The sequence below is a fragment of the Aricia agestis genome, chromosome 9 (genome assembly GCF_905147365.1).
Source record: "Aricia agestis chromosome 9, ilAriAges1.1, whole genome shotgun sequence".
NCBI classification, from domain to species: domain Eukaryota; kingdom Metazoa; phylum Arthropoda; class Insecta; order Lepidoptera; family Lycaenidae; genus Aricia; species Aricia agestis.
In genome coordinates, this window is record NC_056414.1 from 7,086,376 (window position 1) to 7,110,444 (window position 24,069).

General features: G+C 36.3%; 3 protein-coding genes across 3 annotated transcripts in view; 2 read left to right on the top strand and 1 right to left on the bottom strand.

The window, feature by feature from the left end:
• The first annotated feature begins 1,066 nt into the window (after positions 1-1,066).
• On the top strand, positions 1,067-2,923 carry LOC121730685. Its single transcript, XM_042119825.1, has 4 exons — positions 1,067-1,157; positions 1,531-1,663; positions 2,377-2,559; positions 2,852-2,923. The coding sequence occupies exons 1-4, from the start codon at positions 1,150-1,152 to the stop codon at positions 2,921-2,923; spliced, it is 396 nt and encodes a 131-aa protein (XP_041975759.1). The 5' UTR covers positions 1,067-1,149.
• Positions 2,924-7,019: 4,096 nt separating this feature from the next.
• LOC121730585 (ras-related GTP-binding protein C) lies at positions 7,020-11,660 on the bottom strand. Its single transcript, XM_042119693.1, has 8 exons — positions 11,505-11,660; positions 11,296-11,429; positions 10,941-11,169; positions 10,133-10,228; positions 9,429-9,647; positions 9,068-9,210; positions 8,166-8,314; positions 7,020-7,328 (listed from the first exon to the last, which is right to left on the bottom strand). The coding sequence occupies exons 1-8, from the start codon at positions 11,505-11,507 to the stop codon at positions 7,165-7,167; spliced, it is 1,137 nt and encodes a 378-aa protein (XP_041975627.1). The 5' UTR covers positions 11,508-11,660; the 3' UTR covers positions 7,020-7,164.
• An 8,522-nt stretch (positions 11,661-20,182) lies between these two features.
• Positions 20,183-24,069, top strand: part of LOC121730110 (phosphatidate phosphatase LPIN2) — a 33,561-nt gene continuing 29,674 nt past the window's right edge. The window contains exon 1 of the mRNA XM_042118962.1: positions 20,183-20,280. The gene's annotated coding sequence lies outside the window, so the exon portion shown is untranslated. The remainder of the gene's footprint in view (positions 20,281-24,069) is intronic.

The window sequence follows — 24,069 nt, forward strand, 5'->3', positions numbered from 1 at the left end:
GTAGTGTTTTTTAGGATAACTTTCGGAATTTCTCAACATTTTAGTACTGAGTGATTATAAAAGAAAAAATACGTGTATTTTTATTATAACAAGGATCAATATATCAAAATTTGGCAGGAAGGTTTAATTGCACTCTTTATATAATAATACGTGAGCCAAAAACCCAATTATCCCTTTTGACGAAAAATGGGGAAACGTAGGTGAATGAAATTTTGCACAGTTATAGTTTATATGGTGAAGGAGTGCATCGAGCTAATATTATTTTGAAATTATGCTTTTATCATACATTTCTTTAACAAATAAAACTTTATACACACTAGGAAAAATGACAGATTTTTGAGTGGCAAGCCTATACAGTATACATTACGAATTACACTCTTTTATTTATGGTTGAAGTCTGTTGACAACAAGATGATTAATTGAAAATGGATTATAGTTTTTTTTTATTGCATCTTAGGGGGGTATTACGGCTACACTCACGCATGTAAATAAAATATGTAAGCGAAGAGGTGGCTATATAACAGAGGCCCTAGCCAAATTTACTTCGCCTTATTACGAAGAGACTAGTAGATTCTTTAACGCCAATGCAATACAGAACATTTTGCCCTAGCCAACAACCGGCGAACTTACGTTTCGGTGATTCCATAACGATTTTCTCTTTACCTTCGTTTGCCCCAAAATTGTCTTTGGTTTTGTTGTCCTGTCAAATGTCAACTGTTAAATTTCAACTGTCAAATGTCAACTGTCAGTATGAGTCGTGTTCGTTTCGTTTTCTAAATGTCAATGTCAGTGTTAGTGTCAGTGTCATGTTCTAAAATCTGACAGAAATTGAATGGTATTTTAAAACATGACACACTGACACTTATTTTTAACTTTGCGCATGCGCAATGTGCATTGAAAAACGAAACGAACACGACTATGGTCTCGGCTATAGACTTTATGACAAGGATTTTAGGATCACTTTCGCCATAACTCAGAGGTAAAATAACTTTGAAATGAGTTTGTTATGCCGCCAACTCAGACCGCGAATTTATTCCAATGTGAACGAGAACTTTTTCGTGTTTTTTCTTCTTGTTAATTTATTTTCGATAGAAATTAAAATGAACGTGCAAAACAAGTAACGAACAGTATATATATTTAACAGAATACATGGAGACGTAAGTAAATTTCACAGTTGTAGTTACTACATTGATGCCTACGATGATGTTGAAAACTTATATTTTCATATTTTGCTTAAATGGTTTAGTGGTAGTGATAAAACTTACTATGTATCAATAGGTATTCAATTGTACACTTACGAAAGGATCAAGCTAATGGCATGAGGTATTAAGAGATAATAAAAGGTTTGTGATTTCAGTCTAGTTCCTTCAGACTAACCCTGAGGCATGATCCCTGTGCAATGGGCAAACCATGAACTTAATATTATTATCATGTGTAGGAATGTGATGCATATTAGATGATACTAGTTAGTAGTTCATAATATTTGTTGCTTAAATACTGAAAACCTTTATTCTATTAAATGTATTGCAGTAATGGAGATTTATCCAGGCCCGTTGGTGGTGCCCAAGGGCGCCTTCGATCTGAAAGGCTATGGGACACCCTGACCCATAGCCTTAATGCCATAGGCAATGGCTCAACAAAAACAACCAAAAAGTGGAAAAAAGTAAGTTTTAAATATAGGTTTTTAAAATGTTATAAGTAGATTTTAAGCAAGATTAAGTAAGTATTTTATTTCAATGAGAAGGTATGTAAGTATTCATTTGGTAAAATATATTTTATACATTTGATCATTTGTAAGTAGGTAAATGTTTGATAATATGAACCAATAATAATTTGTATAAATTCCTTCATAATACTAGAATCCTTAGTATTTTTTACATTGCAAATAAATCAGTTACAAAGCAGTATACATGCTGCTTTTTTTCACTACAGTGAAAGTAATTCAATTGTTAATTTGCAAGGTTTTATTTCAAAGTAGGTATTTTAAAACAAATTTAGAAACCAAGTACTTAATTTGAAATCTTGATTAAAGCTTTGTACCTTAAATGTAGCTGGGGGCTAGGTATTACAAAGCTTTTTAAAAAAACAAACTCAATTCCATGTACTTAATAATTGTAATTTTTATTTCATCACAGACTTTCATGATAATTTTTTTTCATCAGAATACATTATTTACTTAATAATATTATAATATATTTAGTCATAATATTAATCTTTAATCTTTTATTAAAGAAGAATTGTTTCTTAAGTTTTAGATTGGTTTTAAGTTAATACAAATAAAGAATTTCTTACTCTATATACTACTTCTTGATAAGAGAGAAATAAATGTTTTTCAAAGTTATAATTTAAAAAAAACATGTATTTCATTTTTCATAGGTTTGGGCGGATCTAAAGTCAAAAACTAAGAAGAAGGGGCTTAGAATCCGCCTAGCTGCCAATGGCACAGGCGGTGGGCCACATGATGGTCAGTCGCTGTCGGCACTTGATCTCAGAGTGCTGGCTATCATGGGCCTACTGGGTGTCCAAGGCCAAGAGGCTGTCCAAGAGCTGGGTTTTACCGTAAGTGATTAAAATATTAATTTGTTTCTATAATAAATTACTTTAAATGGATAATATTATATTATGTATGGTCAATGTATGAAAATATTTTCATTGATAAAACTTTTTCATGTATTTTTTTCCAGAACATTAATCTCATTGAAAGACCTGTAGACGTCCAGGCAGAGCCAGCCAACATAGAGCAAATTTTTGTAAATGGTATGTGTTTTTGACTAATTTTATCAATACAATTAAACCCAATGAAACTATTTATCTTTTATAATACTTTCATACACTGTTTATTTTTTTGCAGAATACTCCCACCACCATCACCACAATCACCACAATCACCACAGATGATGTCGACGGAAGACATACAATATAATATAATAGAGCCTACTAATCCAAGACCATCTACATCCACGGGGAGGCCCGCCGATGTAGGCGGTCCTAGATTAGTACCATCAGCACCTGCGGAAATAACATATACTTCCCGTCATTTGTCTTTGTAAAAAGCAGAATATAAACCTAGTTTTGTATCAGACTTTATATTTAGATTTCTATGTGTTATTGGAAAAGGTAAATAATCAAATAAAACAACATATTTTTAATAAATATTTTATTACTGTTTCATAAGTAAGTAATACTTGATCAAGAAACTGGGCAGGGGGATCAATATGATCTTGATGCCTTGCCCAGCCTAAAGACCATAAAATAGTCATAATATGAGCGCAGCGAAGTCCTGAATGTGTTCTGCATTAAAACTATGAATCGGTTGCTGTATATTACTAAGTACCTCCCAATTATCATTATATAAATGGAAGGAACAAATCCTACAGTTTTGTGGTACATAAAAATAATCAGTGAATAATTTTATTCTCAGCCACTTAGGAGCAGCCAGTCTTTGGGTTGAATGACAATCAGGATAAAAACAAAACTGTTGAGAACCTGAAGCTCTAGTGTACATTGGCAAGATTATACTGGGTTGGTTATTGTTGGGATGTCTTACTTCAGTGGAACAAGTAGCAGCTCGGTCAATTTTTTGCCAGCATGGATGACAGATTTTATCAGATCCATGTAACTGTAAAGAAAAATCAATATCAAAAGTCTTGAAAAGCTAGTTTGTTTGTATTTCACTATTATAATTCACAATACTGCACATTTAGTTAGCCTCAGATTTAAAAGTTGTGGGACAAATCATAAAATAAATGGAGTCCGACCATACACAAAACTGACCACTAGACCGATTTTGATAAAATCTGAAACTGTTTTAGAGCTGTTTAAATGGATTTTGACACTTGGGAACTTGCATAAAACTGAAACTCCGAACTTGAATATAGAACTCAAGACCAACATTTGAATTACAATACCTATAGTAAAATTACTTAAGTACATTTTCTTTTTCTTACCTTAATTTGGAGAGGTATTTCGTTGGTTCCCTTTAAAATATTTGCCCTGCGCAAATCCATACACAAACTTGTGTAGGAGGCTTTGTCAAGACGGAAATTTTGTGTGAATAGAAGTTCCGGCATGTCTTCTATTCTCTCTAATTGCCGTCTTAGCAAAAGCCTCCTCCTGCGCCTGTCCGATATGGTGTGGTGGTGCGCGGTCCACAGCAAGCGTAATGCATGCATATTAATTAGTACTTGAGTATGTTTTTAACAAGAAGTAAGAACCATTGATCGGCAGCCACACACAATTTACAGCTGTCGAATGCACGCCATTTTGTTCTTCAACGCGATAACACCGCCTTTTTAACAATCGTTTGTGACGAAAAAGAAAAGATACGAAAACGCTAGCGATTAGTGGCATTTGTGTGTGTTGTCTAGGACTTTCTATACAAAAAGCTAAGGGGCACTTCTTTATCGCAATAAAGAAGATGAACAGTGATATCGCTTTCGTCCAACTTGTAATTTGGCTACCAATGGTGTACACGATTACGACAAGAGACTCATGATAACGAACGCTTATGTCATTTCCATACATTTTTGGTTGACGATTCTATAACGAAGCGATCAAGAATTCATCTTGGCTAAGGCCCCAGGGTGGAATAGGTACGTCGCCGACCTGCACGGTGAGGCTCGGCTTAAGTTTCAGCTATGGGTATTGGCCGGTCGACCTCCAAGTGGCAGTATGCATAGCGAGATGGTTGAGGCTAGAAGACGTTTCAAGGACAAATTGAGGTGGTGTCAGAACAGGCAGGAACAAATTAAAATGAATATCCTAATAAAATAAAAAGACTTTAAGAACTTTTGGAAAACGACAAATAAAATGAATGTTAAGCCCAGCCTCCCCGTGTGCGTTGGCGGTGTTACTGACCACAAGCAGGTAGCGGACGCTTTCAGGGTGCACTTCTCTGTGCGCTCTGAGACCATGATGAATAATCAGAACACTAAAATACCAGCAAAATTAGTGTCCAGAATCATCTCCAAAATGCAACGGGGAAAATCCCCGGGTCATGATGGTCTCAGTATTGAACATTTTAAGTATGCGGGGGTTCATTTGCCGCGAGTGCTGTCTCTGTTTTTCACTCTGTGCATAGGCCACACCTACCTGCCCGAACCACTTATGCGTACACTAGTAGTGCCTGTAGTGAAAAACAAAACGGGTGACACATCCGATATGAACAATTACCGGCCCATATCTCTCGCTACTACCACGGCGAAGGTGCTTGACAGTGTGTTGAATGGTTTCCTTGCCGAGTATATCGAGGTCAGCGATGCTCAGTTGGGCTTTAGGGCAGGAGTATCAACTGAGAGTGCCATTTTTTGCCTAAAACACGCTGTCAAGTATTACACCGCGAGGAGGACGCCGGTATACGCGTGCTTCCTTGACTTGTCGAGGGCTTTTGACCTGGTTGCCTACGATATCCTGTGGAACAAGTTAAGGGGCTCGGGTGTGCCGGATCAGTACACCGCCCTCTTCAAATACTGGTATGCTCACCAGACAAAAGTGAGATGGGTCGGTACACTGTCGGATGAGTATATAATGAACTGTGGCTTGAGGCAGGGGGGGTTGAGCTCCCCATTACTGTTCAACCTTTATGTAAATCAGCTTATCGAGGAACTGAGCAGCACTCATGTCGGCTGCCACATAGACGGAGTGTGTGTCAACAACATAAGCTACGCGGACGACATGGTTCTGCTCAGTCCCTCGATAAGCGGACTTAGAGAACTCCTGTCGATTTGTGAGAGATACGCGGAGGCGCACGGCCTGAAGTATAACTCAAATAAGAGTGAAATACTCATATTCAAGGCACCGAAACAACAGCCCAGGCGTGTGCCTCCAGTCCTTCTTAATGGGGTGGCTCTTAAAGTCGTCGATAACTTTAAGTATCTCGGTCACATTGTAACCAGTGACTTACGAGATGACAGCGACATAGAGAGCGCAGAGCGTTGGCGGTGAGGAGTAACATGCTCGCGCGCAGGTTTGCTCGCTCCACTGCAGACGTCAAAATAACTCTATTTAAGGCGTTCTGTCAGTCTTTTTATACGAGCGGCCTGTGGGTGTCATACACGAGTCGAGCCTACAACGTTCTGCGCGTGGAGTATAACAACGCCTTTAGGATGCTGTTGCGATTGCAGTGGCGCTGTAGCGCATCAGGGATGTTTGCGGAGGCCCGTACTGATGGCTTTCACGCTATCATGCGCAAAAAAGCCGTCTCCCTGCTGCAACGTGTTCGCAACCCTCGGAACAGCATCCTAAAAATGATTGCAAGTAAACCAGATTGCCATTACATTACATTATTTGAAACGTATTAACGAACAAGAAATTAAAAACTCTTTTTTATATTAAATAACTGGTAACACCTATTTCTATGACCGTATTGGATCCAATCTCTCAGCAAATGTCAAAAATCTATGATCAAGGAAGAAATGAATCATATGTCTATATTACATTATCCAATATCATTGACTCAATGATCTCGGATCCAATATATATGATAATCTAATATCCCTCTTACATACTATTTCACATTGATGCTTACACGGCCAGTCTGAGATCAGCTGAGTCCCAGAGACAAGAGTTGAAAAAAATATGAGTCAATATTTCTTTACAAAATATAGTTATAGTCTGTCAAGAAAGTGAAGAAATTAAAAAGTGGCAAGGCAAGGGATGACACTACGATGTACAACTGTAGTCCTGTCTATAGTGTCATGTCGTTAAAACTAAGGTCGAATTTCGACCATAGTTTTAATAAATCGTCACATATACTTACAATATATGTACATATAAATCCAGCCTTGGCTGACATAACTGCAGTTTCAATCATCAAGTAATGCAGACTGAATTGAATGAAGCACGAAGCTTAATTTAGTACTGACTAGAGCAGCTATTCTCATTCTGCGGCCCTGAGGCGTGTTTGTGGCCCATATACAAAAAAGGTTGAGTACCACTAGGGTAGAGAATAATATGACTAAGATTGCTTATTAACTATAATAAATAATATACAGTTTAATAAAAATAATATATTTTACGCATATTGATAACAAGAGGGAAGTATTTTATAATAAAATGAAAAATATATTTTTCCTTTTCACATTACAAATACAGTATTATATTGTAAGTTATATATATTATTATGAATTATGATATATATAGTTCTACAGTTTAAATATGATTGTGCTAAGGTACTTGCAGGTGCTCATTAGATTTGTCCGCTGCCTGGATTCCGTTGTGTAAGTATTCCATGTCTGCCCGAGTCTTGATAGCGCATTGAGATTTGTTTCTTAATTCAAATACCTGGGTTATCGCGTCGCGAAAGCATAGGAAGTTGTAATCTATCACACCTGTAATATAAAAACTTTTATGTAGGTACAGTCATTTTGGGTAACTTTGAATTGCGGTTTAACTTAAATGAATTATTAAAAACATATTAAATCAGTTGGTTTTTATTGCATTTCTTTTAGGTCTATCGCTATGGTGATTTACAATGGGCTATCATAGTTTTATTTAAAGTTATATTACATTTGCGGAAAACTATTTATAGCCTAGTAAATGAATGCCCAAAATGGGGGTCTGCTTGGAAAAGTCGAAAGCAGAAATTTTAACTTTGGTACTTTGTTTAGAGTAGTTAGGAGATAAACATACTAAAAGTCCTGACCCCTCCGAGGTGAGCTCGAGGGAGTATAGGGTCTCGTTTTTACCCTTTGGGTACGAAACCGTAAAAAACACACTCGGCCAATTTTAGAACCTCATAGCGAGGCAATGATTGGATATAGATACAAAGTGTAAAGGACAAAGTTGTAGAGAATTTAATTAGCTTTTATTATGTAGTACAAGAGAATTTCGTACAAAGCACCGTTTATAATGAGTAAGCAAAAAACCAAAAAACGGGACCTTCTTTGCCCCCATCGAGCTCACCTCGGGTCAGGACTTTTTGTATGTTTTTCTCCTAACTAGTCTAAACAAGGTACCAAAGTCAAAATTTCTGCTTTCGACTTTTCAAAGCAGAATCATTCGTTTACTAGGCTTTTAAGAAAGATATATCTAAAGATAAAATTATTTATCTTAACTTAGAAATGTTTATATATTTAATACCTTTAAGCATAAGCATATTTTACAATCTTGCGCCAAAAATAATAATTTAAGTATGTGCAAACAATTATATATAAATTTTACAATACCTTGTTTTTGGAAATTTTCTTCTCGGAGGATGCATACAAGAGCCAAAAACTTGTTAACTTCTCTCAAATATAGTACAGTGCCATTGTTTAGTTTGATCAAACTTGAGCTCTGACTGTTAAAAGTATTGATATCAGTTTCGTCCACCATCCTAAAAACATTGTCATTCTTTCATAATCAAGTTTGTAACAAAATAGGACTTAACATATTTCTATTTTAGTATGTTTATCTTATGCGTAAGTTACAAAGTTTCCTCAAAATCAGCTCCTTCGTTATTTAGTGCAAGCCACTTTTTTTTTGTAATGAAATAAGGGGGCAAACGAGCAAACGGGTCACCTTCCGTCGCCCATGGACACTCGCAGCATCAGAAGAGCTGCAGGTGCGTTGCTGGCCTTTTAAGAGGGAATAGGGTAATAGGGGAGGGTAGGGATGGGATGGGAAGGGAATAGGTTAGGGGATTGGGCCTCCGGTAAACTCACTCACTCGGCGAAACACAGCGCTAGCGCTGTTTCACGCCGGTTTTCTGTGAGAACGTGGTATTTCTCCGGTCGAGCCGGCCCATTCGTGCCGAAGCATGGCTCCCCCACGTAAAAACACTTCTACACATATTCACAATTATAGGACATATAAGGCGCAGCGCAGACGACAGACTATCCGTGATGCACTTTTTAGTCCGTGGAAATAGAAGATTGCATAGATATGCAATTATATGCAGTAACGCACACGACGCGCACCGCAGACGTGTGCGTTATTGAATATAATTGCTGGGCCTAACTGGTGAAAAATAGTGTGCCAATATTATATAGGATGTGTTCCTATACTATACCAGTATACTGGCTAATCACTAATCAGCATGCCCTGCCTATTATTACTGAGCCAGTAAAGGAACTCCAGACAAACTTACCCATATATACCGGAAATATCAATAACCACATCTATCATATCACAGCATAGCTCGTAACTTTGCATATCAACCGGAGAACTGTCTGTTGCTATGTAAATTTTCGACACCACATCAAAGAGGAAAGCCTTCTCAATTCCAGAGTTCTTAAAAGAAAAAAATATACATCCTTTTTAGTGATACATTAATATTAACTGGCATGGAATGCTTCCATTTCGATATTTTGTTTTGTTTAAGGAGTTGCACAAGTTAATGTGTCATTTAAATTAACAGCGTGCTTTAGATGGCTACCATAGAAAGATGATAAGTGACCATTTTAGCCCTGCTGATGGCATGGAATGGATAAAACATAGAAAAAACTTACAGATATCAATATGTTAAGCAAATTTTCCAACGTGGGCAGCTGTGGTATAAGTTTTTGCACTACTTTGCTGAAGGCTTCGAATATTGAGTGGTCATAGATAGATGTGAGATGGAAAGATACATGCACATGGTCCAGGCTGTTGTCTGCTAGGTCCTCTCGCGCTCGATGATGTATGTCTCTTTGTGATTCCATTTTGTAATCATCATTCAAACCATCAACCTACAAAGATACCAAAGGCTTTAAAAATTAACAACTTCATTGCATTGCTTCTAGAAAAAACTATCGAATAATTCCAGGAGTATGTACAATGTACATCCATACCAAAATGTATAATCCAAAACAGTTTAGCAGTGCAAGTAGGTGACAGACAGACATGGGCGTACCGAGATACGGGGGGGCAGGGGGCGCAGCTGTCCGTCCCCTAATAAAGCGATCGGTCGCTAATGCTCACGAGTTTCATACCTAAACATGGAGCAAAGAGAGTTGCGGGGTGAAAGGGGACTCATTCAATCCCAGTTCCCTCGCACATATTTTGTTTTTAATTTTTACCTCACCTTTTGTGAGAATCGAAGTTAAGGATTTTCTTAATCTGCCACACTCCCCGCCCCACAAAGACCTATGCCATATATAGAATCCTGGCTACGCCCAAGCAGGCAGATAGATACACATTTTCATATTTACAATATAAGTATGGGTTTTGTTACCTTATGAATGAAAACTTCAAACTTAATGTTGCTGTTTACTCTATATGCCTTTGTGACAGTTAGCAACAGTTTCTCCAATGCTTCTTGGTAATCATCCTGAAAAATGTATTTAAAACAGCTAGCTAAACAGCTTCTTTTAAAGCTATAGGCTGGTTTTATCGCTAAGCGTTTCGCAGCGCCGTTGGAGCGCGCGCGTTTGAAACTGTTAGGCTGGTTTTATAGTTAAGCGTTTCGGCAGCGCCGTTGGAGCGCCGCGCGTTCGAAGATGTATGGGGGTAGTAGTTGCGTTTCTAAGTCGCGCGCTTGAGCAGCGCCTTTCGTCCATACGTTTGTTACAGCTTTGAACGCGCGCGCTCCAACGGCGCTGCGAAACGCATAACTATAAAACCAGCCCAAATGTTTGGACGAACGGCGCCGCTCAAGCGCATGACTTTAAAACGCTACTACAACCCCCATACATCTTCGAACGCGCGGCGCTCCAACGGCGCTGCCGAAACACTTAACGATAAAACCAGCCTAAGCGTTTCGGCAGCGCCGTTGGAGCGCCGCGCGTTCGAAGATTCATGGCGGTAGTAGTTCCAAAGTCGCATGTTTGAGCAGCGCCGTTCGTCTGTTACAGCTTCGAACACTCGCGCTCCAACGGCGCTGCCGAAATGCTTAGCGATAAAACCAGCCATAGAAGTCATTATTTAATGGAAATTGAATTTATATATTTATACCAAGTCTAATAATATGTTTATGATGAAGAAAATAAATACAACAGAATTATAGCATCTTACTTTTTGGCAGTTACTTAAAATAATAATACCTGAGCATCAATAACAAAAACCAGAGCACCACAGCCACCAAAGACTGACTCTGAATCAAATGCTGGGTCAAAGAAATCTATTTGTCCAGGAAAGTCCCATATTTGAAATTGTACAAAACTACTGTTGTTTATATCATCTTTGACTATTTTGTTTGTAGATTCCAGGAACAACGTCTCGTTTGGGGACATTTTATGAAAAACAACTTTTTGAATTGATGATTTTCCAGATCTGAAAATAACAGTTTTCACAAATACATTTTAAGAATCTTCGGCAATGTGGCTAAAACAGAACGAATGTGATCGTATTCAGTTAGAATGACCTATGTGTTAGAAATATTAATAAGTTACGCCTTACCTTCTTAATCCCATTAAAAGAATTCGAGGTTTTGGGTCCTCTTGTAGAGAACTAGTATCGTTGTCCCCATTCTGTTCAAATGGTCCATAACTAAAAACCTTGGGGAAAGACCCCACATATTCATCTTGATAACTCTACGAACAAAGTAAAACATTCAGTGAAATTAATGGTAAACAGTTTTAACAAAATTAGAGTAATATTTTGCTTACCATATTTGTGAAAAATTCTTGATTTTTAGACAGTTATACAGTGCTTAAAATTTACTTCATAGCTGCTATTTTTAAATTACTTTCGATCGTTTGTAATAATATGTTATTTCGATGAGAACAAGTAAAATTGATAATAAAAATTTACGACTGATCACTATTCAGTATTCACTTTTTTTTTTTTTTTTTTTCTATTTTGGCAACTTGACACAAAGGATGCGTATTGTGCCACAGACAGGGTAAAAAGGTAAGGAACGGCGGAAGGAATAAAAGGAAACGGAATTTGGAAGAAAGTTAATTAAAACAGTGAGGTAAATAATTAAATTCTACAATAAACTAAATGACATATAACTTATTCTAAATATTAATATTATTTAATGTTAAGTAATTAGATATACAATTATATACATATTTATCATTGGAAGCAAGTAGTATATTTACAGAAGTAGGAAATGGAATAGGGATTAAAGATAGTTTATTATACAGTTGGGAATGATCATGGAGGGAACACGATAGGATAATGTGGTTTAAGTCACCTACTTCTCCACAGTCACATAAATCATCATCTTTAACGCCAATTCTCCTAAGATGCGTTGGGATGCACATATGACCCAGTCTCATCCGAATAATTGATGTTGTTATATTTTTAGAGAGGAATATTTTAGAAAACCAGGGCTTAGTAGGGATCTCTGGTTGAATTTTACGATACTGTATAGCTTTTGTTTGGCTACTCAAGGCCCACAACTTATTCCAAGATTTCAATAGGGAACTCCGTGCCAGAGCAGCCAAATCATGCGCATAATTATTAAAAGGGAACAAATCACCACTGAAAACAGCCTCTTTTGCCAATTTGTCGGCAATTTCATTGCCAACAATTCCGCAATGGCTCGGTATCCATATAAATGTTATTGAAAAGCCTTGAAGTTTACATTGATATAGAAGGTTTCTAATTTGGACAATAATTGGATAACAATTTTTTGATTTAAAAGGAAATTTAATCAGGGATTGAAGAGAGCTTAAAGAATCTGTAAATATTAGTGTCTCTTTAAGCCTGCCAAGTAAAATATACTCAACAGCCTTAAAAAGGCCGTAACACTCTCCTGTAAAAACAGATGTTTCAGGCGGAAACTTTACTTTTTGTACAATATTATATTGTAAATGGTAGACACCAACTCCAACACAACTATCTGTAGTATCCTTAGATGCATCTGTATACATGTGGTGGTAACCCTGCCAATTGTTTTTCGTGATGTACTTAAATATATTGTTAGCAAAAAATGTATCTGTTTTTTTAATGCCAATGTCAAGTCTAATATCTGGCACAAGCGTTAGAGCTTCATATACTGAATCAAATAATGGAAAAGTTTGAGAACGAAAAGTGGGGGCGCCAATTACTAAGAATTTACGATAACTAGTAAGAAGTAAGGGATGAGATTTATGATGCCAGTATTTATTATTACTATGACACAGTTGAAATAAAGTTCTAAGTTTTGGAATTAAGGGATGATTTTTAAATTGATAACAACGAACAAAATATTTATCCGCCAGATATTGTCGACGGAGTTGAAGAGGAGGTTCGCAACATTCCAACTGAAGTGCGTTTATTGGAGATGATTTCATAGCTCCGCAGATTATACGCAAGGCTTTCGCTTGTATTTTGTCCATTTTTTGTAAACCAGTTACGCTACACGGCTCCAAAAGAAAAGTGCCATAATCTAGGACACTCCTAATTATTGCATTATAAATTAATTTCATAGTAAATGGATGTGATCCCCACCAGACACCAGATAAACACCTTAACATATTTAGAAGCCGCTCACATTTGGAACAGATGTAATCGATGTGTGCGTTGCCATTTAATCTTCCATCTAAATATAGCCCTAAAAATTTGACTTTGTCTTTAACGGGAATTGGCACTCCATCATAAATAATAGTAATAGGAGGAGGCATACGCATACGGGTAAATAAGACGACGGAACTTTTATTGATGGACAAGTCTAAGCCATGCTTGTCCATCCAAGATTTTAACTGTTTCAAAGCGCTAATAAGATCTCTACATGCAATATTTATCGAACTATTGATTACATAAATAGCCTTGTCATCTGCATATTGAAGTAATTTTATGATACTTAAATCTAGACAATTTTCTAAGTCGGATGTGTATATATCGTAAAGTAGTGGACTTAAGACTGACCCCTGAGGAATGCCTTTTCGAACAGTTCTAGTTTCCAAAGAGTTATTTAAAATTATTATTCTTTCTATTAAAATATTAATAATGAAATTTACTAAAATTAAAGGCAAACCAAATTGAATTAGCTTTTCCTTTAGGATACTTATAATAATATTATCATAAGCAGAATTTATATCCAAAAAAGATGCAACAACAGATTTATTTTCTGTGAATGCTGTGCGTATATCTGTGGTTAATATGGCAATATTATCTATGGTACCTCTACCTTTGCGGAATCCAAACTGTGTATTCGAAAGGAGGTTATGTTTTTCTACAAACCATTCTAGTCTGTTTTTCGCTAAATGTTCCGCAATCTTTAATAAAACAGAGGATAGAACAATGGGGCGATATGATGTAGCCAAAGATGGGGGTTTGTTGGGTTTTGGTACTGGAATAACTTTTTGTTTTCTCCATGAAGTGGGTAAATTACCAGTTATTAAAATTTGGTTTATTAATTTAAGGTAGTATAGTAAAATTTCCTCATCAGCATGTTGAAAGAAAGAATATGGAATGCCATCTAATCCGGGAGAAGAATCTTTTAAGTTTTGTACTACCCCTTTTAACTCTTCTATTGTAAAAAGCGAATTTAGGTCTTCAAAATTTACATTTTGTAAAGGAGGAGGAGGTTCAATAGAAATAGTGGGAGGAGCTAAATTATCTAGAAACTCAGAAGCTAAAGAGTCAGATATAGGATGAGATGGGGTAGTGAATGCGGATCTATACCGTCTTATGTTTTTCCATACTATAGTAGGATGAATACCTGGATTTAATGATAAGCAAAAATTTCTCCAACTAAGTAACTTCTTTTTCCTGAATAATTTCTTAGTATCCTTAACGCAATCAAGATATAGCTGATAGTTGGCTATGTTTGGATTTGTATTATATTGTTTTTCAATCTCTTTCCTATTCTTAATGGCAACTGTGCATTCTTGATCCCACCAAGGTGGAGATGGTGTATGATGACGTGAAGTATTTTTTTTTGGAAATGATTCATCAGCAGCTTTTATAAATGCTGCAGTCAAAGCCTCAGCACATAGTGACTCATTTTCTGATGATATTTGAGGAAGAAAAGATAACTGATTCCTGAGTGAAGTTTGGAATTTATCCCAGTTAGAATTATTGTTAATATGATACTTTATTGATTCAGACTGATTCGATTTACTTTTATCTTTACCTGGAAATGATAGAATTATAGGAAAGTGATCACTTCCATGACTTGACTGTAACAAATTCCAATGAAAAACAGATGATAGATTTGGTGAACATATTGACAAATCTGGTGCACTACAACCTTCATGAGGAGCAGTGCGCCGAGTAGGTTGGCCGGAATTGAGAATACACAGTTTATTATAATCTATTAAATCTAAAACTTCGTAACCCCATTGATTGTCTTTGTGACTCCCCCATGACTGATGCTGTGCATTGAAGTCTCCTAGAATTACTACTGGTTGTGGTAATTGGCTAATAATACTTTTTATTTCAGAGAAGATGCAATATGAAGGATGAGGTATATACAGTGAAATAAAACATATGTTATTTACAGATGCAGCAATGATTGAAAAATCAGAGTGATGTGATGGAAGAGGAATGTGATGAAATGATTGATGGTGTTTGATGAGCATGGCTGTACCACCATACCCATCTGATCTGTCTTCCCTGAGACAAGTGTAGCCAGAAATCCTGAAAAGTGATTCCGGCTTGAGCCATGTCTCTTGTAAGGAAAGAACAATAGGTTTGTATTTATTAATTAAAAAAATAATTTCGTGTTTTTTACTAACCACACTGCGGCAATTCCACTGGACTACGTTGTCCATTGTTGGAAGTGGTATTAATTTGTGATTCAGTGGTGAATATGGCAGCGTTGGACGGTGATAAAGATGATAATGATGTAATCAGTTTGTTTAATGCTAAAATTGTTTCTTGTATCGAATCCATGTTAATACCGGGAGCTGGATATGCAGATCCATTATCTCCTAATGGAGGATTATAATCTTTTATTAAGTTATTATGTGTTTGTCTGTCATACCCATTTTGTTGTTTCTGTGGCAATTTTGGTTGTTTGAAAACAGTTTTTTTATATGACCGTTGCATTAAATTCAAATTCTGTTTATTATTATTGTTGTTGAAAAATGATTTTTGTGTATTTACAGGTGATGATGATGAAGAAGTAGATGATATTAACACGTCAGAATATAATTTTGAAATGGGAGGATGCAACTTAGAAGCTTCTGAGTAGGATAGACAATTGTGAGCCATTGACTCCTTAATTGATTTTTGGCGTTGGAATTCTGGGCATTTTTTATCAGTTGCAATGTGCGAACCGTGGCAAATACAACAGTAAATAGACTCCTCTTCAACTGAGCAACTATCACCAGCATGCCCTTGGCCACACCTAAAGCATCTAGGTGTTGACCGACATTGGTTTTTGACATGTCCGTATCTACAGCAATTGAAGCACTGTATTGTAGGGAATATATATAAGTCTACAGGAAGTGCATTATAGCACATGAAGACTCTCTTTGGTAGCGTCTGTCCGTCAAATGTTATTACCACAGATTCGGTGTTATTAAATTGAGCTGTTCCATTTACTATTGTTTTTTTCTTTAACCTCCTAATTTTTAGTATTTCACCACATCCAATTGGTAAAGTAATATTATTTATAACATCATCATCGGACCAATCAGCAGGTATGCCTCTAACTAATCCTATTCTACTTACCTGAAATGATGGAATAAAAGATTTAAATTGTTCTGAATTGAATTGAGGGTTACTTATAAAACTATTGGCTTCATTATATGAAGAAAAGGCTACAGATAATCGGTTTCTGGCTATTTTCTTAATACTACCATCTACAATATTTTTAATGTTATTTGTTTTCAAGTAATGGCCAAACACTATGGGGTGAAAATTTATGTTATCATTAGGCGACTTTGGTACCTTTTGTATATGGACAATATAAGGAGAAGAGTCTGTATCTTTATACAGCATCCTACCGACCCGTGAATCTAAGCCCTGGGTTTTTTCAATTGTACTCATATTTGTCTGAGTTTCAGGAATAACGTCTTGTTTAGGGACATTGTGGATTTCGGTGTCGCTAAGACACATGCAATTGATATTCGGATTAGCCTTTTTTGGGTCCCTTTTAATTTTTTTCTGGCACTTTTTGCACCGCTTTCTAGGAATCGCTGGACGTTTTCTAGTATTTACTGAGCATGAGGTGTCAGTATCCATGCTCGAATCATTAGATACAGTAATATAAAGACCAACGGGGGGACCAGGTCCCCCCGGGTCGGGCTCCTCCATAATATTCTTATTAACTACGTTATAAAATAAAAACTTACCAAATAAAATGAATATAAACTACAAGAAAGAAAAAATAAAACTAAAACTACACTATTTAATTAACTAATTAAAGATAAAAAGAATTTTAAAATTTTCCGAAAAAATACCGCGTCCGCCTTTTGCAAGTTCCCGCGCTTTTTTTCCAGTATTCACTTCTGTCATCTGTGATCGTCAATTGTATTCTTCTTTTTTTTTTTTTCTTATAATGGCACTTCGGCTATAACCATGGCCAGTGCCGAGTATAATATTATGGCGGGAAAACAATATTCTTTAATACAATTTTTTCTATATTATCGTCAGGTCAGTCAGGTCTAAAGTCTAGTCAAAGTCTAAGTATAAAGTCAATACAGTCAAGAAGTCAAGTCGGTCGATTCAGTAAAGTGATAGGACCACTGACCTCTATAATACACTGGACAGGCTATACCGTACAAAATGACAGCTATTTTTTGTGCCGATTTGAAGCGCCGCGGTGAGCGTACTATGAACTAATTACATAGAAAATTACAACCGCCATTTGCAAAATAGTAGTTCCAAGTACACTCACTACTGCTTTCACATAGCAATCAGCGCCAATATGGCGACTTTCAAATAGGAACATATTTTTATTGATAGCGATCGCCTGTCCAGTGTATAGGACGCTTTAGTGAAACTTTCGATGGAGTTTTGGAGGGAACACAAAAGAGCACGTTTCTGGTTATTACATCACTCTCCCACACTTGTGCACGATAACGAATATTTATTGGTTAGTATCCTACCAATATTACACATTAAAAACCCATCGCTTTTTGCGACATTCTGTCAATGAGGGATTTTCATTAATATTTTTTAATTTTAATTTTATTATTACAATCTTAACTAGATGGCGTAAGGATAGACACTTCTAGATTTTCTATTGGTTCCTCACCGATCTGAAATTATCTACAGGTTGGCATCACTGACTACATATGGTTGTGTTTCCAAAAGATATCAGTGTACTGTCAAGTGTGACATAAATCAAAATATCTTAAACCTAAGCGATCATTGGCCTAAGCGATTAGACCAGTACACTGGTAATAGTTTAGGAACACGCTGACATAATAAAAACTTGTCAAACTGACACTTGACAACTGAAAGTGTTTTGGTGGGCATGTCACTTTCAAACTTCTTCTACATTTTATTGTTGGTGTGGTTTTTTTATTAGGTATTTTTTCCCAAATTGTGTTATTTGGGTTTTTGATATTCATTATTGGTAAAATCATAAACCTATAACAGTATATATTATAAGTCTATGGGTAAAATATTAGCCATTAAATATCCGTTATCTTGCACAAGTGCAGTTAAGATGTTGTCAAAACCAAAATGCACAATTCCTGTGACATTTGGTGTGAATATCGGTAAAAAGGGCTATTTCTTCCGTGAATTTTAGCTAAAACATCGTTATAATAACTTTATTATCCTATTCATTGGAATATTATAAAGACCTTATAGATTATATCCATATAATCTATAAGGTCTTTAGCTCTAGCTAATAATATATTTTCTTTCTTGAACTTTGAAGTACTTTGTAGTTTGAACTTTGAAGTGATTTTCATATTACAGCAGCGATTGAAACAGGTGGAAATCTGAAGGTCAGGACTATACGGCGGATGCATTAACACCTCCCAGCCAAACTCCTGTATTCACACGCCTTTATTTATTTATTTATGTGGCATTACACACACACACACACACACACACAGAGTCTTGTGGGTCAAGTGTGCGCATATAAACTTTGATGCTTTAAAAACTTAAATATTATTAGTACAATAAAACAAAACTGTGTTAATTTGTAAGCCTGTTTATTTGTGACCAACTTAAACACAACAATTGTTTTTTTCAGTAGGTTATATTTTAAGAAACTTTCGAAAACCATAACCCTTCCATTTGCGCACTTTTATCCCAGTATCGGGGTATGTGTACGCAGCACTTTGGGTAAGTGTACGCAACAACAAAATAAATGTATATATTTTAGAACATAAAGAATATTCTTTTATAATTTTTATTTGTAACTACTCATAGTTACTTAAAGTAATCAACAAAATCGTCTTAAATCAAAATATTATGAGAACAATTTTCACTAAGATACATTTTCTTACTTCGTTGTAGGTACTTAATACAAAAAAAAAGTCGTGTGCGGAGCTGGTGGACTGTTTTTGCCACCAGACTCCACAAAAGCTTCATTCAATCCAATCTTCAGTCGGTGGTTCAGAATACTGTTCGCCACATAAGGGACCAAGCTTCTGCGCACACTTAACCCAAAGCATAGGAACAGGGTTATACGAATATCGTTAATTCCTGCATCATCATAATATCCTAAACACTGGCAAATAACAAACATGATATTATGTTGCACTCGATAGCAAAAAGCTTATTTAGAAAAAAAATACATGACTTCAAAAGATTACGCATTAAAAATTACAAAATATTGTAAATATTTGAGCAAAAATCTTCATTTATCTGTTAATCCAAAATGGCGCGCGCGCAGTCGTTGGGACACGAGCGCTTCGTAGGGCGTCCACCTAGCATACGCCAACGAGATATCTCACTCTACATGTTGGATGGTTTGTCTCTTCATATCTATTGACCCTAGCATGACAAACATTTTTTCTCGCGTAGATTTATCATCGAAATAACACATTTTTATAGAGTTTGGTCGAGATAATGTCGAAATTTTGACATTATGAGACGATTAACTACTCGTCTCATAATGTCAAAATTTAATTATCTCGAGAGTGAGATATCTCGTTGGCGTATGCTAGGTAGGCTGTGGGTTATTGAAGAGGGGGGTTGCCGTTCCTTAGCGTCGTATATTTTTCGAGATATTTACAATGCGCACACTTACACGCTGCGCACACTTGACCCACATGACCATATATTTTAAATTCTTTACGAATTTGATCTTCTTCTTCTTCTTCTTCTTTTGGCGTAAGCCTCCCCATTTAGGAGTTGCCAGCGTCAGAGCATGCTATTAACTTTTGAAAAATATAATGTCGTTGTCACTTTTGACAATATCATTACTCGACTGTCAACTGTCAAACTTACACAAAAAAATTCAGCTGCAGCCTGTAAAATTAGATTTGCTTGGCATTGAATGGTAGTTTAATATTTAACGTTATTACTTTATAAATTAAAATATTGTGTTAAATTAAGTATTTAAATAAACTAACACATTCAACACCTGAACTTCTGGTAAGTCAAATATGTATTTACATTCATCATGTTCTCGAATTCAGACCAAGAGCGAAGGGGTGAAAGCCATTGTTCCTGCATGATTTTTAGCATTTATAGTAGAAATTCAGATCTAACAGAGCTCTTATTGTTTTTACAATAAGCTTTTATGTTGTGATTTCGTTGTAAGTTGTAACGCACTAGCTCAGGCACAGGCAACAGATATTATCACTATCTCTAGAAATATCCATTGTAACCATTCACCATAATCTAAAAACCCAGAGATTTACTGAAATAACCATTGTTAGAATCAATATTGGTCAGTTTTTCTTCATTAAATTTTTATAAAATTATAAAGTATTGTATCTCCAACTACTTTAAATTGTCACAATGGACTTCTGTTTTTTACTTCCCTATTTCTTATTATTGATTTAATAAGAAATAGGGAAGTAAATGGGTGTAAGAAATAGGAAAGTAATTTTTGTTATGGTGTAGTGCTGTAATTACAAACAATATAACATAATTGATATTTTATTCTTGTTATGTATAAGGGCTACCATATGTGCAATGTGTGCAATGCACATGGGGCACCGAGTCGCCATCCTTAAGGGACACCAAAACCAAGGGCCCAAAAATTTTTCTTAAAAAGAAAAAAAGCTTAAAATAAAAGTTGAGTATGATACAATATACCTACTCAACTTTTATTTTTATTAAACATATTTCATGTTCTTCTTACAAAAAGTTATTAAGGATACGTTAATTATTAAGGATTTATTGAGGTATACACGTCAAAATCGAAGTTAGAAGGCCATAAATTGCCAATTTCCACTATTTATAAATAGTGGAAGTGGCAATTTTTGGCCAAAGTGCAGTATGGCGCTGGACGCCACCGTTCGGCAGATCTATATCAACCGCGATTGACTATGAAGTGTCAGATGTTGTCAATCTCGGCTTTGTATAGAAAATGACAAGTTTTTGACAGTGAGTCAATGACCGCTACCACCATGTTTCGCCGAATACAGTATAGCGTAGTATAATTCACTTCCCGGTTCATTACAGAAGTAGTGCAAGAATGTTCTATAAAATATGAGCTATTTAGACAAATAATATATAAAAAAGTCAAACTGGTCCTTCTTTAAGGAAATCAAGAAAAACAAAGATATTAGATAAGACACTTGGAATATATGAAATCTGAAATTATATGTGTACTTCAATAATAATAATAAAATGTATATGAAATTAAAATTTAAGGGGGCTCCCATACAAAAAACACAATTTTGGCCTACTTTTGTTCTATAATGGTATGGAACACGTGCGTTTTGGTGACAGCTAATTCAATTTATCTTCAGCCAATAAAAAAAAACCTTCTGTTGGGCAACTTCTCTTTTGTAGAGCGTGTCTGTCAGTTTTGGAATGTAATAACAGATGGCGCTTCGCGCTACACGAATATGTATTTTCACAAATTTTGTCACTCAGTCACATAACACATTGGTCCATGGAAATAAGCCAATTTGACAAGATTAAGGGCCTGTTTCACCACTTCCTGATAAGTGCCAAATAGCATGACAGATGTAGTATAGAGAATCTGTCAAAAAAGTTGTGAATAGCCTATTCGGCACTTTTCCAGAAAGTGATGAAACCGACCCTAAGTGAACATAATTAAAAATGTCAAATTAGACCTTCCATCATTATTATTTGCCCAGTAGACTTTTGTATATTATGTATAAGCCGCGCACAATTCTAAGGTCACTATTCCCAACGAGCGTACACCTGGCATTAATATTAGAACCCGGGGACCCTGTTTTTAGTAGATCATTGATCGGACGGGTTCATGTTAGCATCGCGGTCAGAATGCAGACGGTGATATGACATTATTAGTATCTATGGTATCTATTGGTATCATGTCTAGGGTCCCTTTTTCGAAATCATAAAGTTGTGGGTGGCCCATAAAGTTAATATACCTAGCGGAAAAGAGAAACAATCCAGCTGTCAACCGAAATCAAAATTGAATTGCATCTGTGTGTACTAATCTGTTTACTGTAAAATGATGTTCTACATACATTTTTCTTAGAGCCCCAACTTCGCAGGTACTAAATAAGTGTCGGCCGACACTTAATTTGTGTTGTGAGTTGTGACGTTACAACTTTTTCCGTCTAGCCCCCTTTCGCATCGCGCGATAAGGAACTTCGTTCCAAAACCTTTGTGGAATTTGTCTTTTCTTGAAAAATGAATAGCTTATACCTGCTTGACCTACAGTGGATTAGTGACCGCTCGTCGTCCGCTATAAACGGTATGATACGGGTCACGGTCTCATTGGAAAATGTTTTGTTTAGTCTCGCTCTATCTTAAATCTTGATAGAGCCATGCTTCAAAATAAATAACTATAATTTGAACGATATATGTCGCTCTGAAGTATTCTGGATCAAAATTCATTCATCCGCTTGGGAACTACGTTTTCAACATTCGTTGTTTTTCACCAATTGTGGCGCTCCTTCATGGGCCTATGCTTCAACTCCCAAGCGGTCACATTCGACCGCGATAACAATAGATTTCCACGAATCTAGGATAGAGGGATAGGGGCTAGTTGGGCTTCGCCCATTACAAATAGAAGAAATCGGGTGACTCTTCAGTCTTCACTACCCATGACGGGTGGTATCATCGATTCTGATCCACTTATGATTTATGAAGTACACTTATCCAGTACTTGAGTGTCTGTTTGCTTCATAGAACAAATCATTATTATCAGAATAGTTCGACTTGCTTTTGATAGACCCAAAAGCAAGATACGTAGTAAGTATCTCTTATTAGTCTGTGAAAGCATGTAAATGCTTTCTTTTTCATTAGCCCAAAGGCACTACCGCAACTTCTCTGTACCTTGTTTTGATTCTTTCAGAATTCTATCTATGGTCAAAAACGCACCATTTTTAAGCTACTTTGCCTTTGCTTTTCCTGTCCTTTTTAGTCGTTTCTTTATGTTGAATGAATGCAAAAGGCCTGGAATTTAGAATTAAGTATGGCTAACCTCTTGGCCGCAACATAATATTACATATCTGCAATAATATCTTCCTCTTGCATGACATAAGTGTTACTTGTTAGATAAACACCTATACAATAACAATAAACATGTTGTTTTTCACATTGCCAATTTAATCTCGTAACAATTTTATGCGTAGTTGAAAATGCGTTTGCTGCGATAAGCTGTTGTTTTCACTACTTCCGCGACCATCTATTGTAGCCTCTATTGCATTGGATTATAGTCTCATATTATTGTTATCTACTCGGACATATTAAATGGCCTTGTGTGACTTAAATAATACGCAATGAACATCGCGCCACCGCGGCGGGCTCGTAAACGTTATGTTACGTCAGGACACACCCATATTGCTAACCCAATCGTGTTTGCGGAACTTAAAATACAGCTTATTTTATTCAAAGATCTCTGGGGGTGGAAGTGGCAGCATATTTCCATATGCGTACGTGACATTCCTTCTGTACATGCTTCTTGCTCATATTGATGAACATCAACTACAGACCTCAATAATAATAATTAAATCTTATCAATTATAATGAGGGTATAGGGTCTATACAGACGGACCATATTTCAACTGCAATCCAACCGCAAATTGCAGTTCAAGTGCAGTTGACACGACTGCAATAGAACTGCAAACCAAACGCGCAGTCGGATTGCAGTTCAGTTGCAGTTGGCGTGCAGTCGTGTGAACTGCGGGCGGGTGGGATGGTGCAGTATGGATGCAGTCGGTATGCAGTTCACACGACTGCACGCCAACTGCAACTGAAATGCAATCCGAC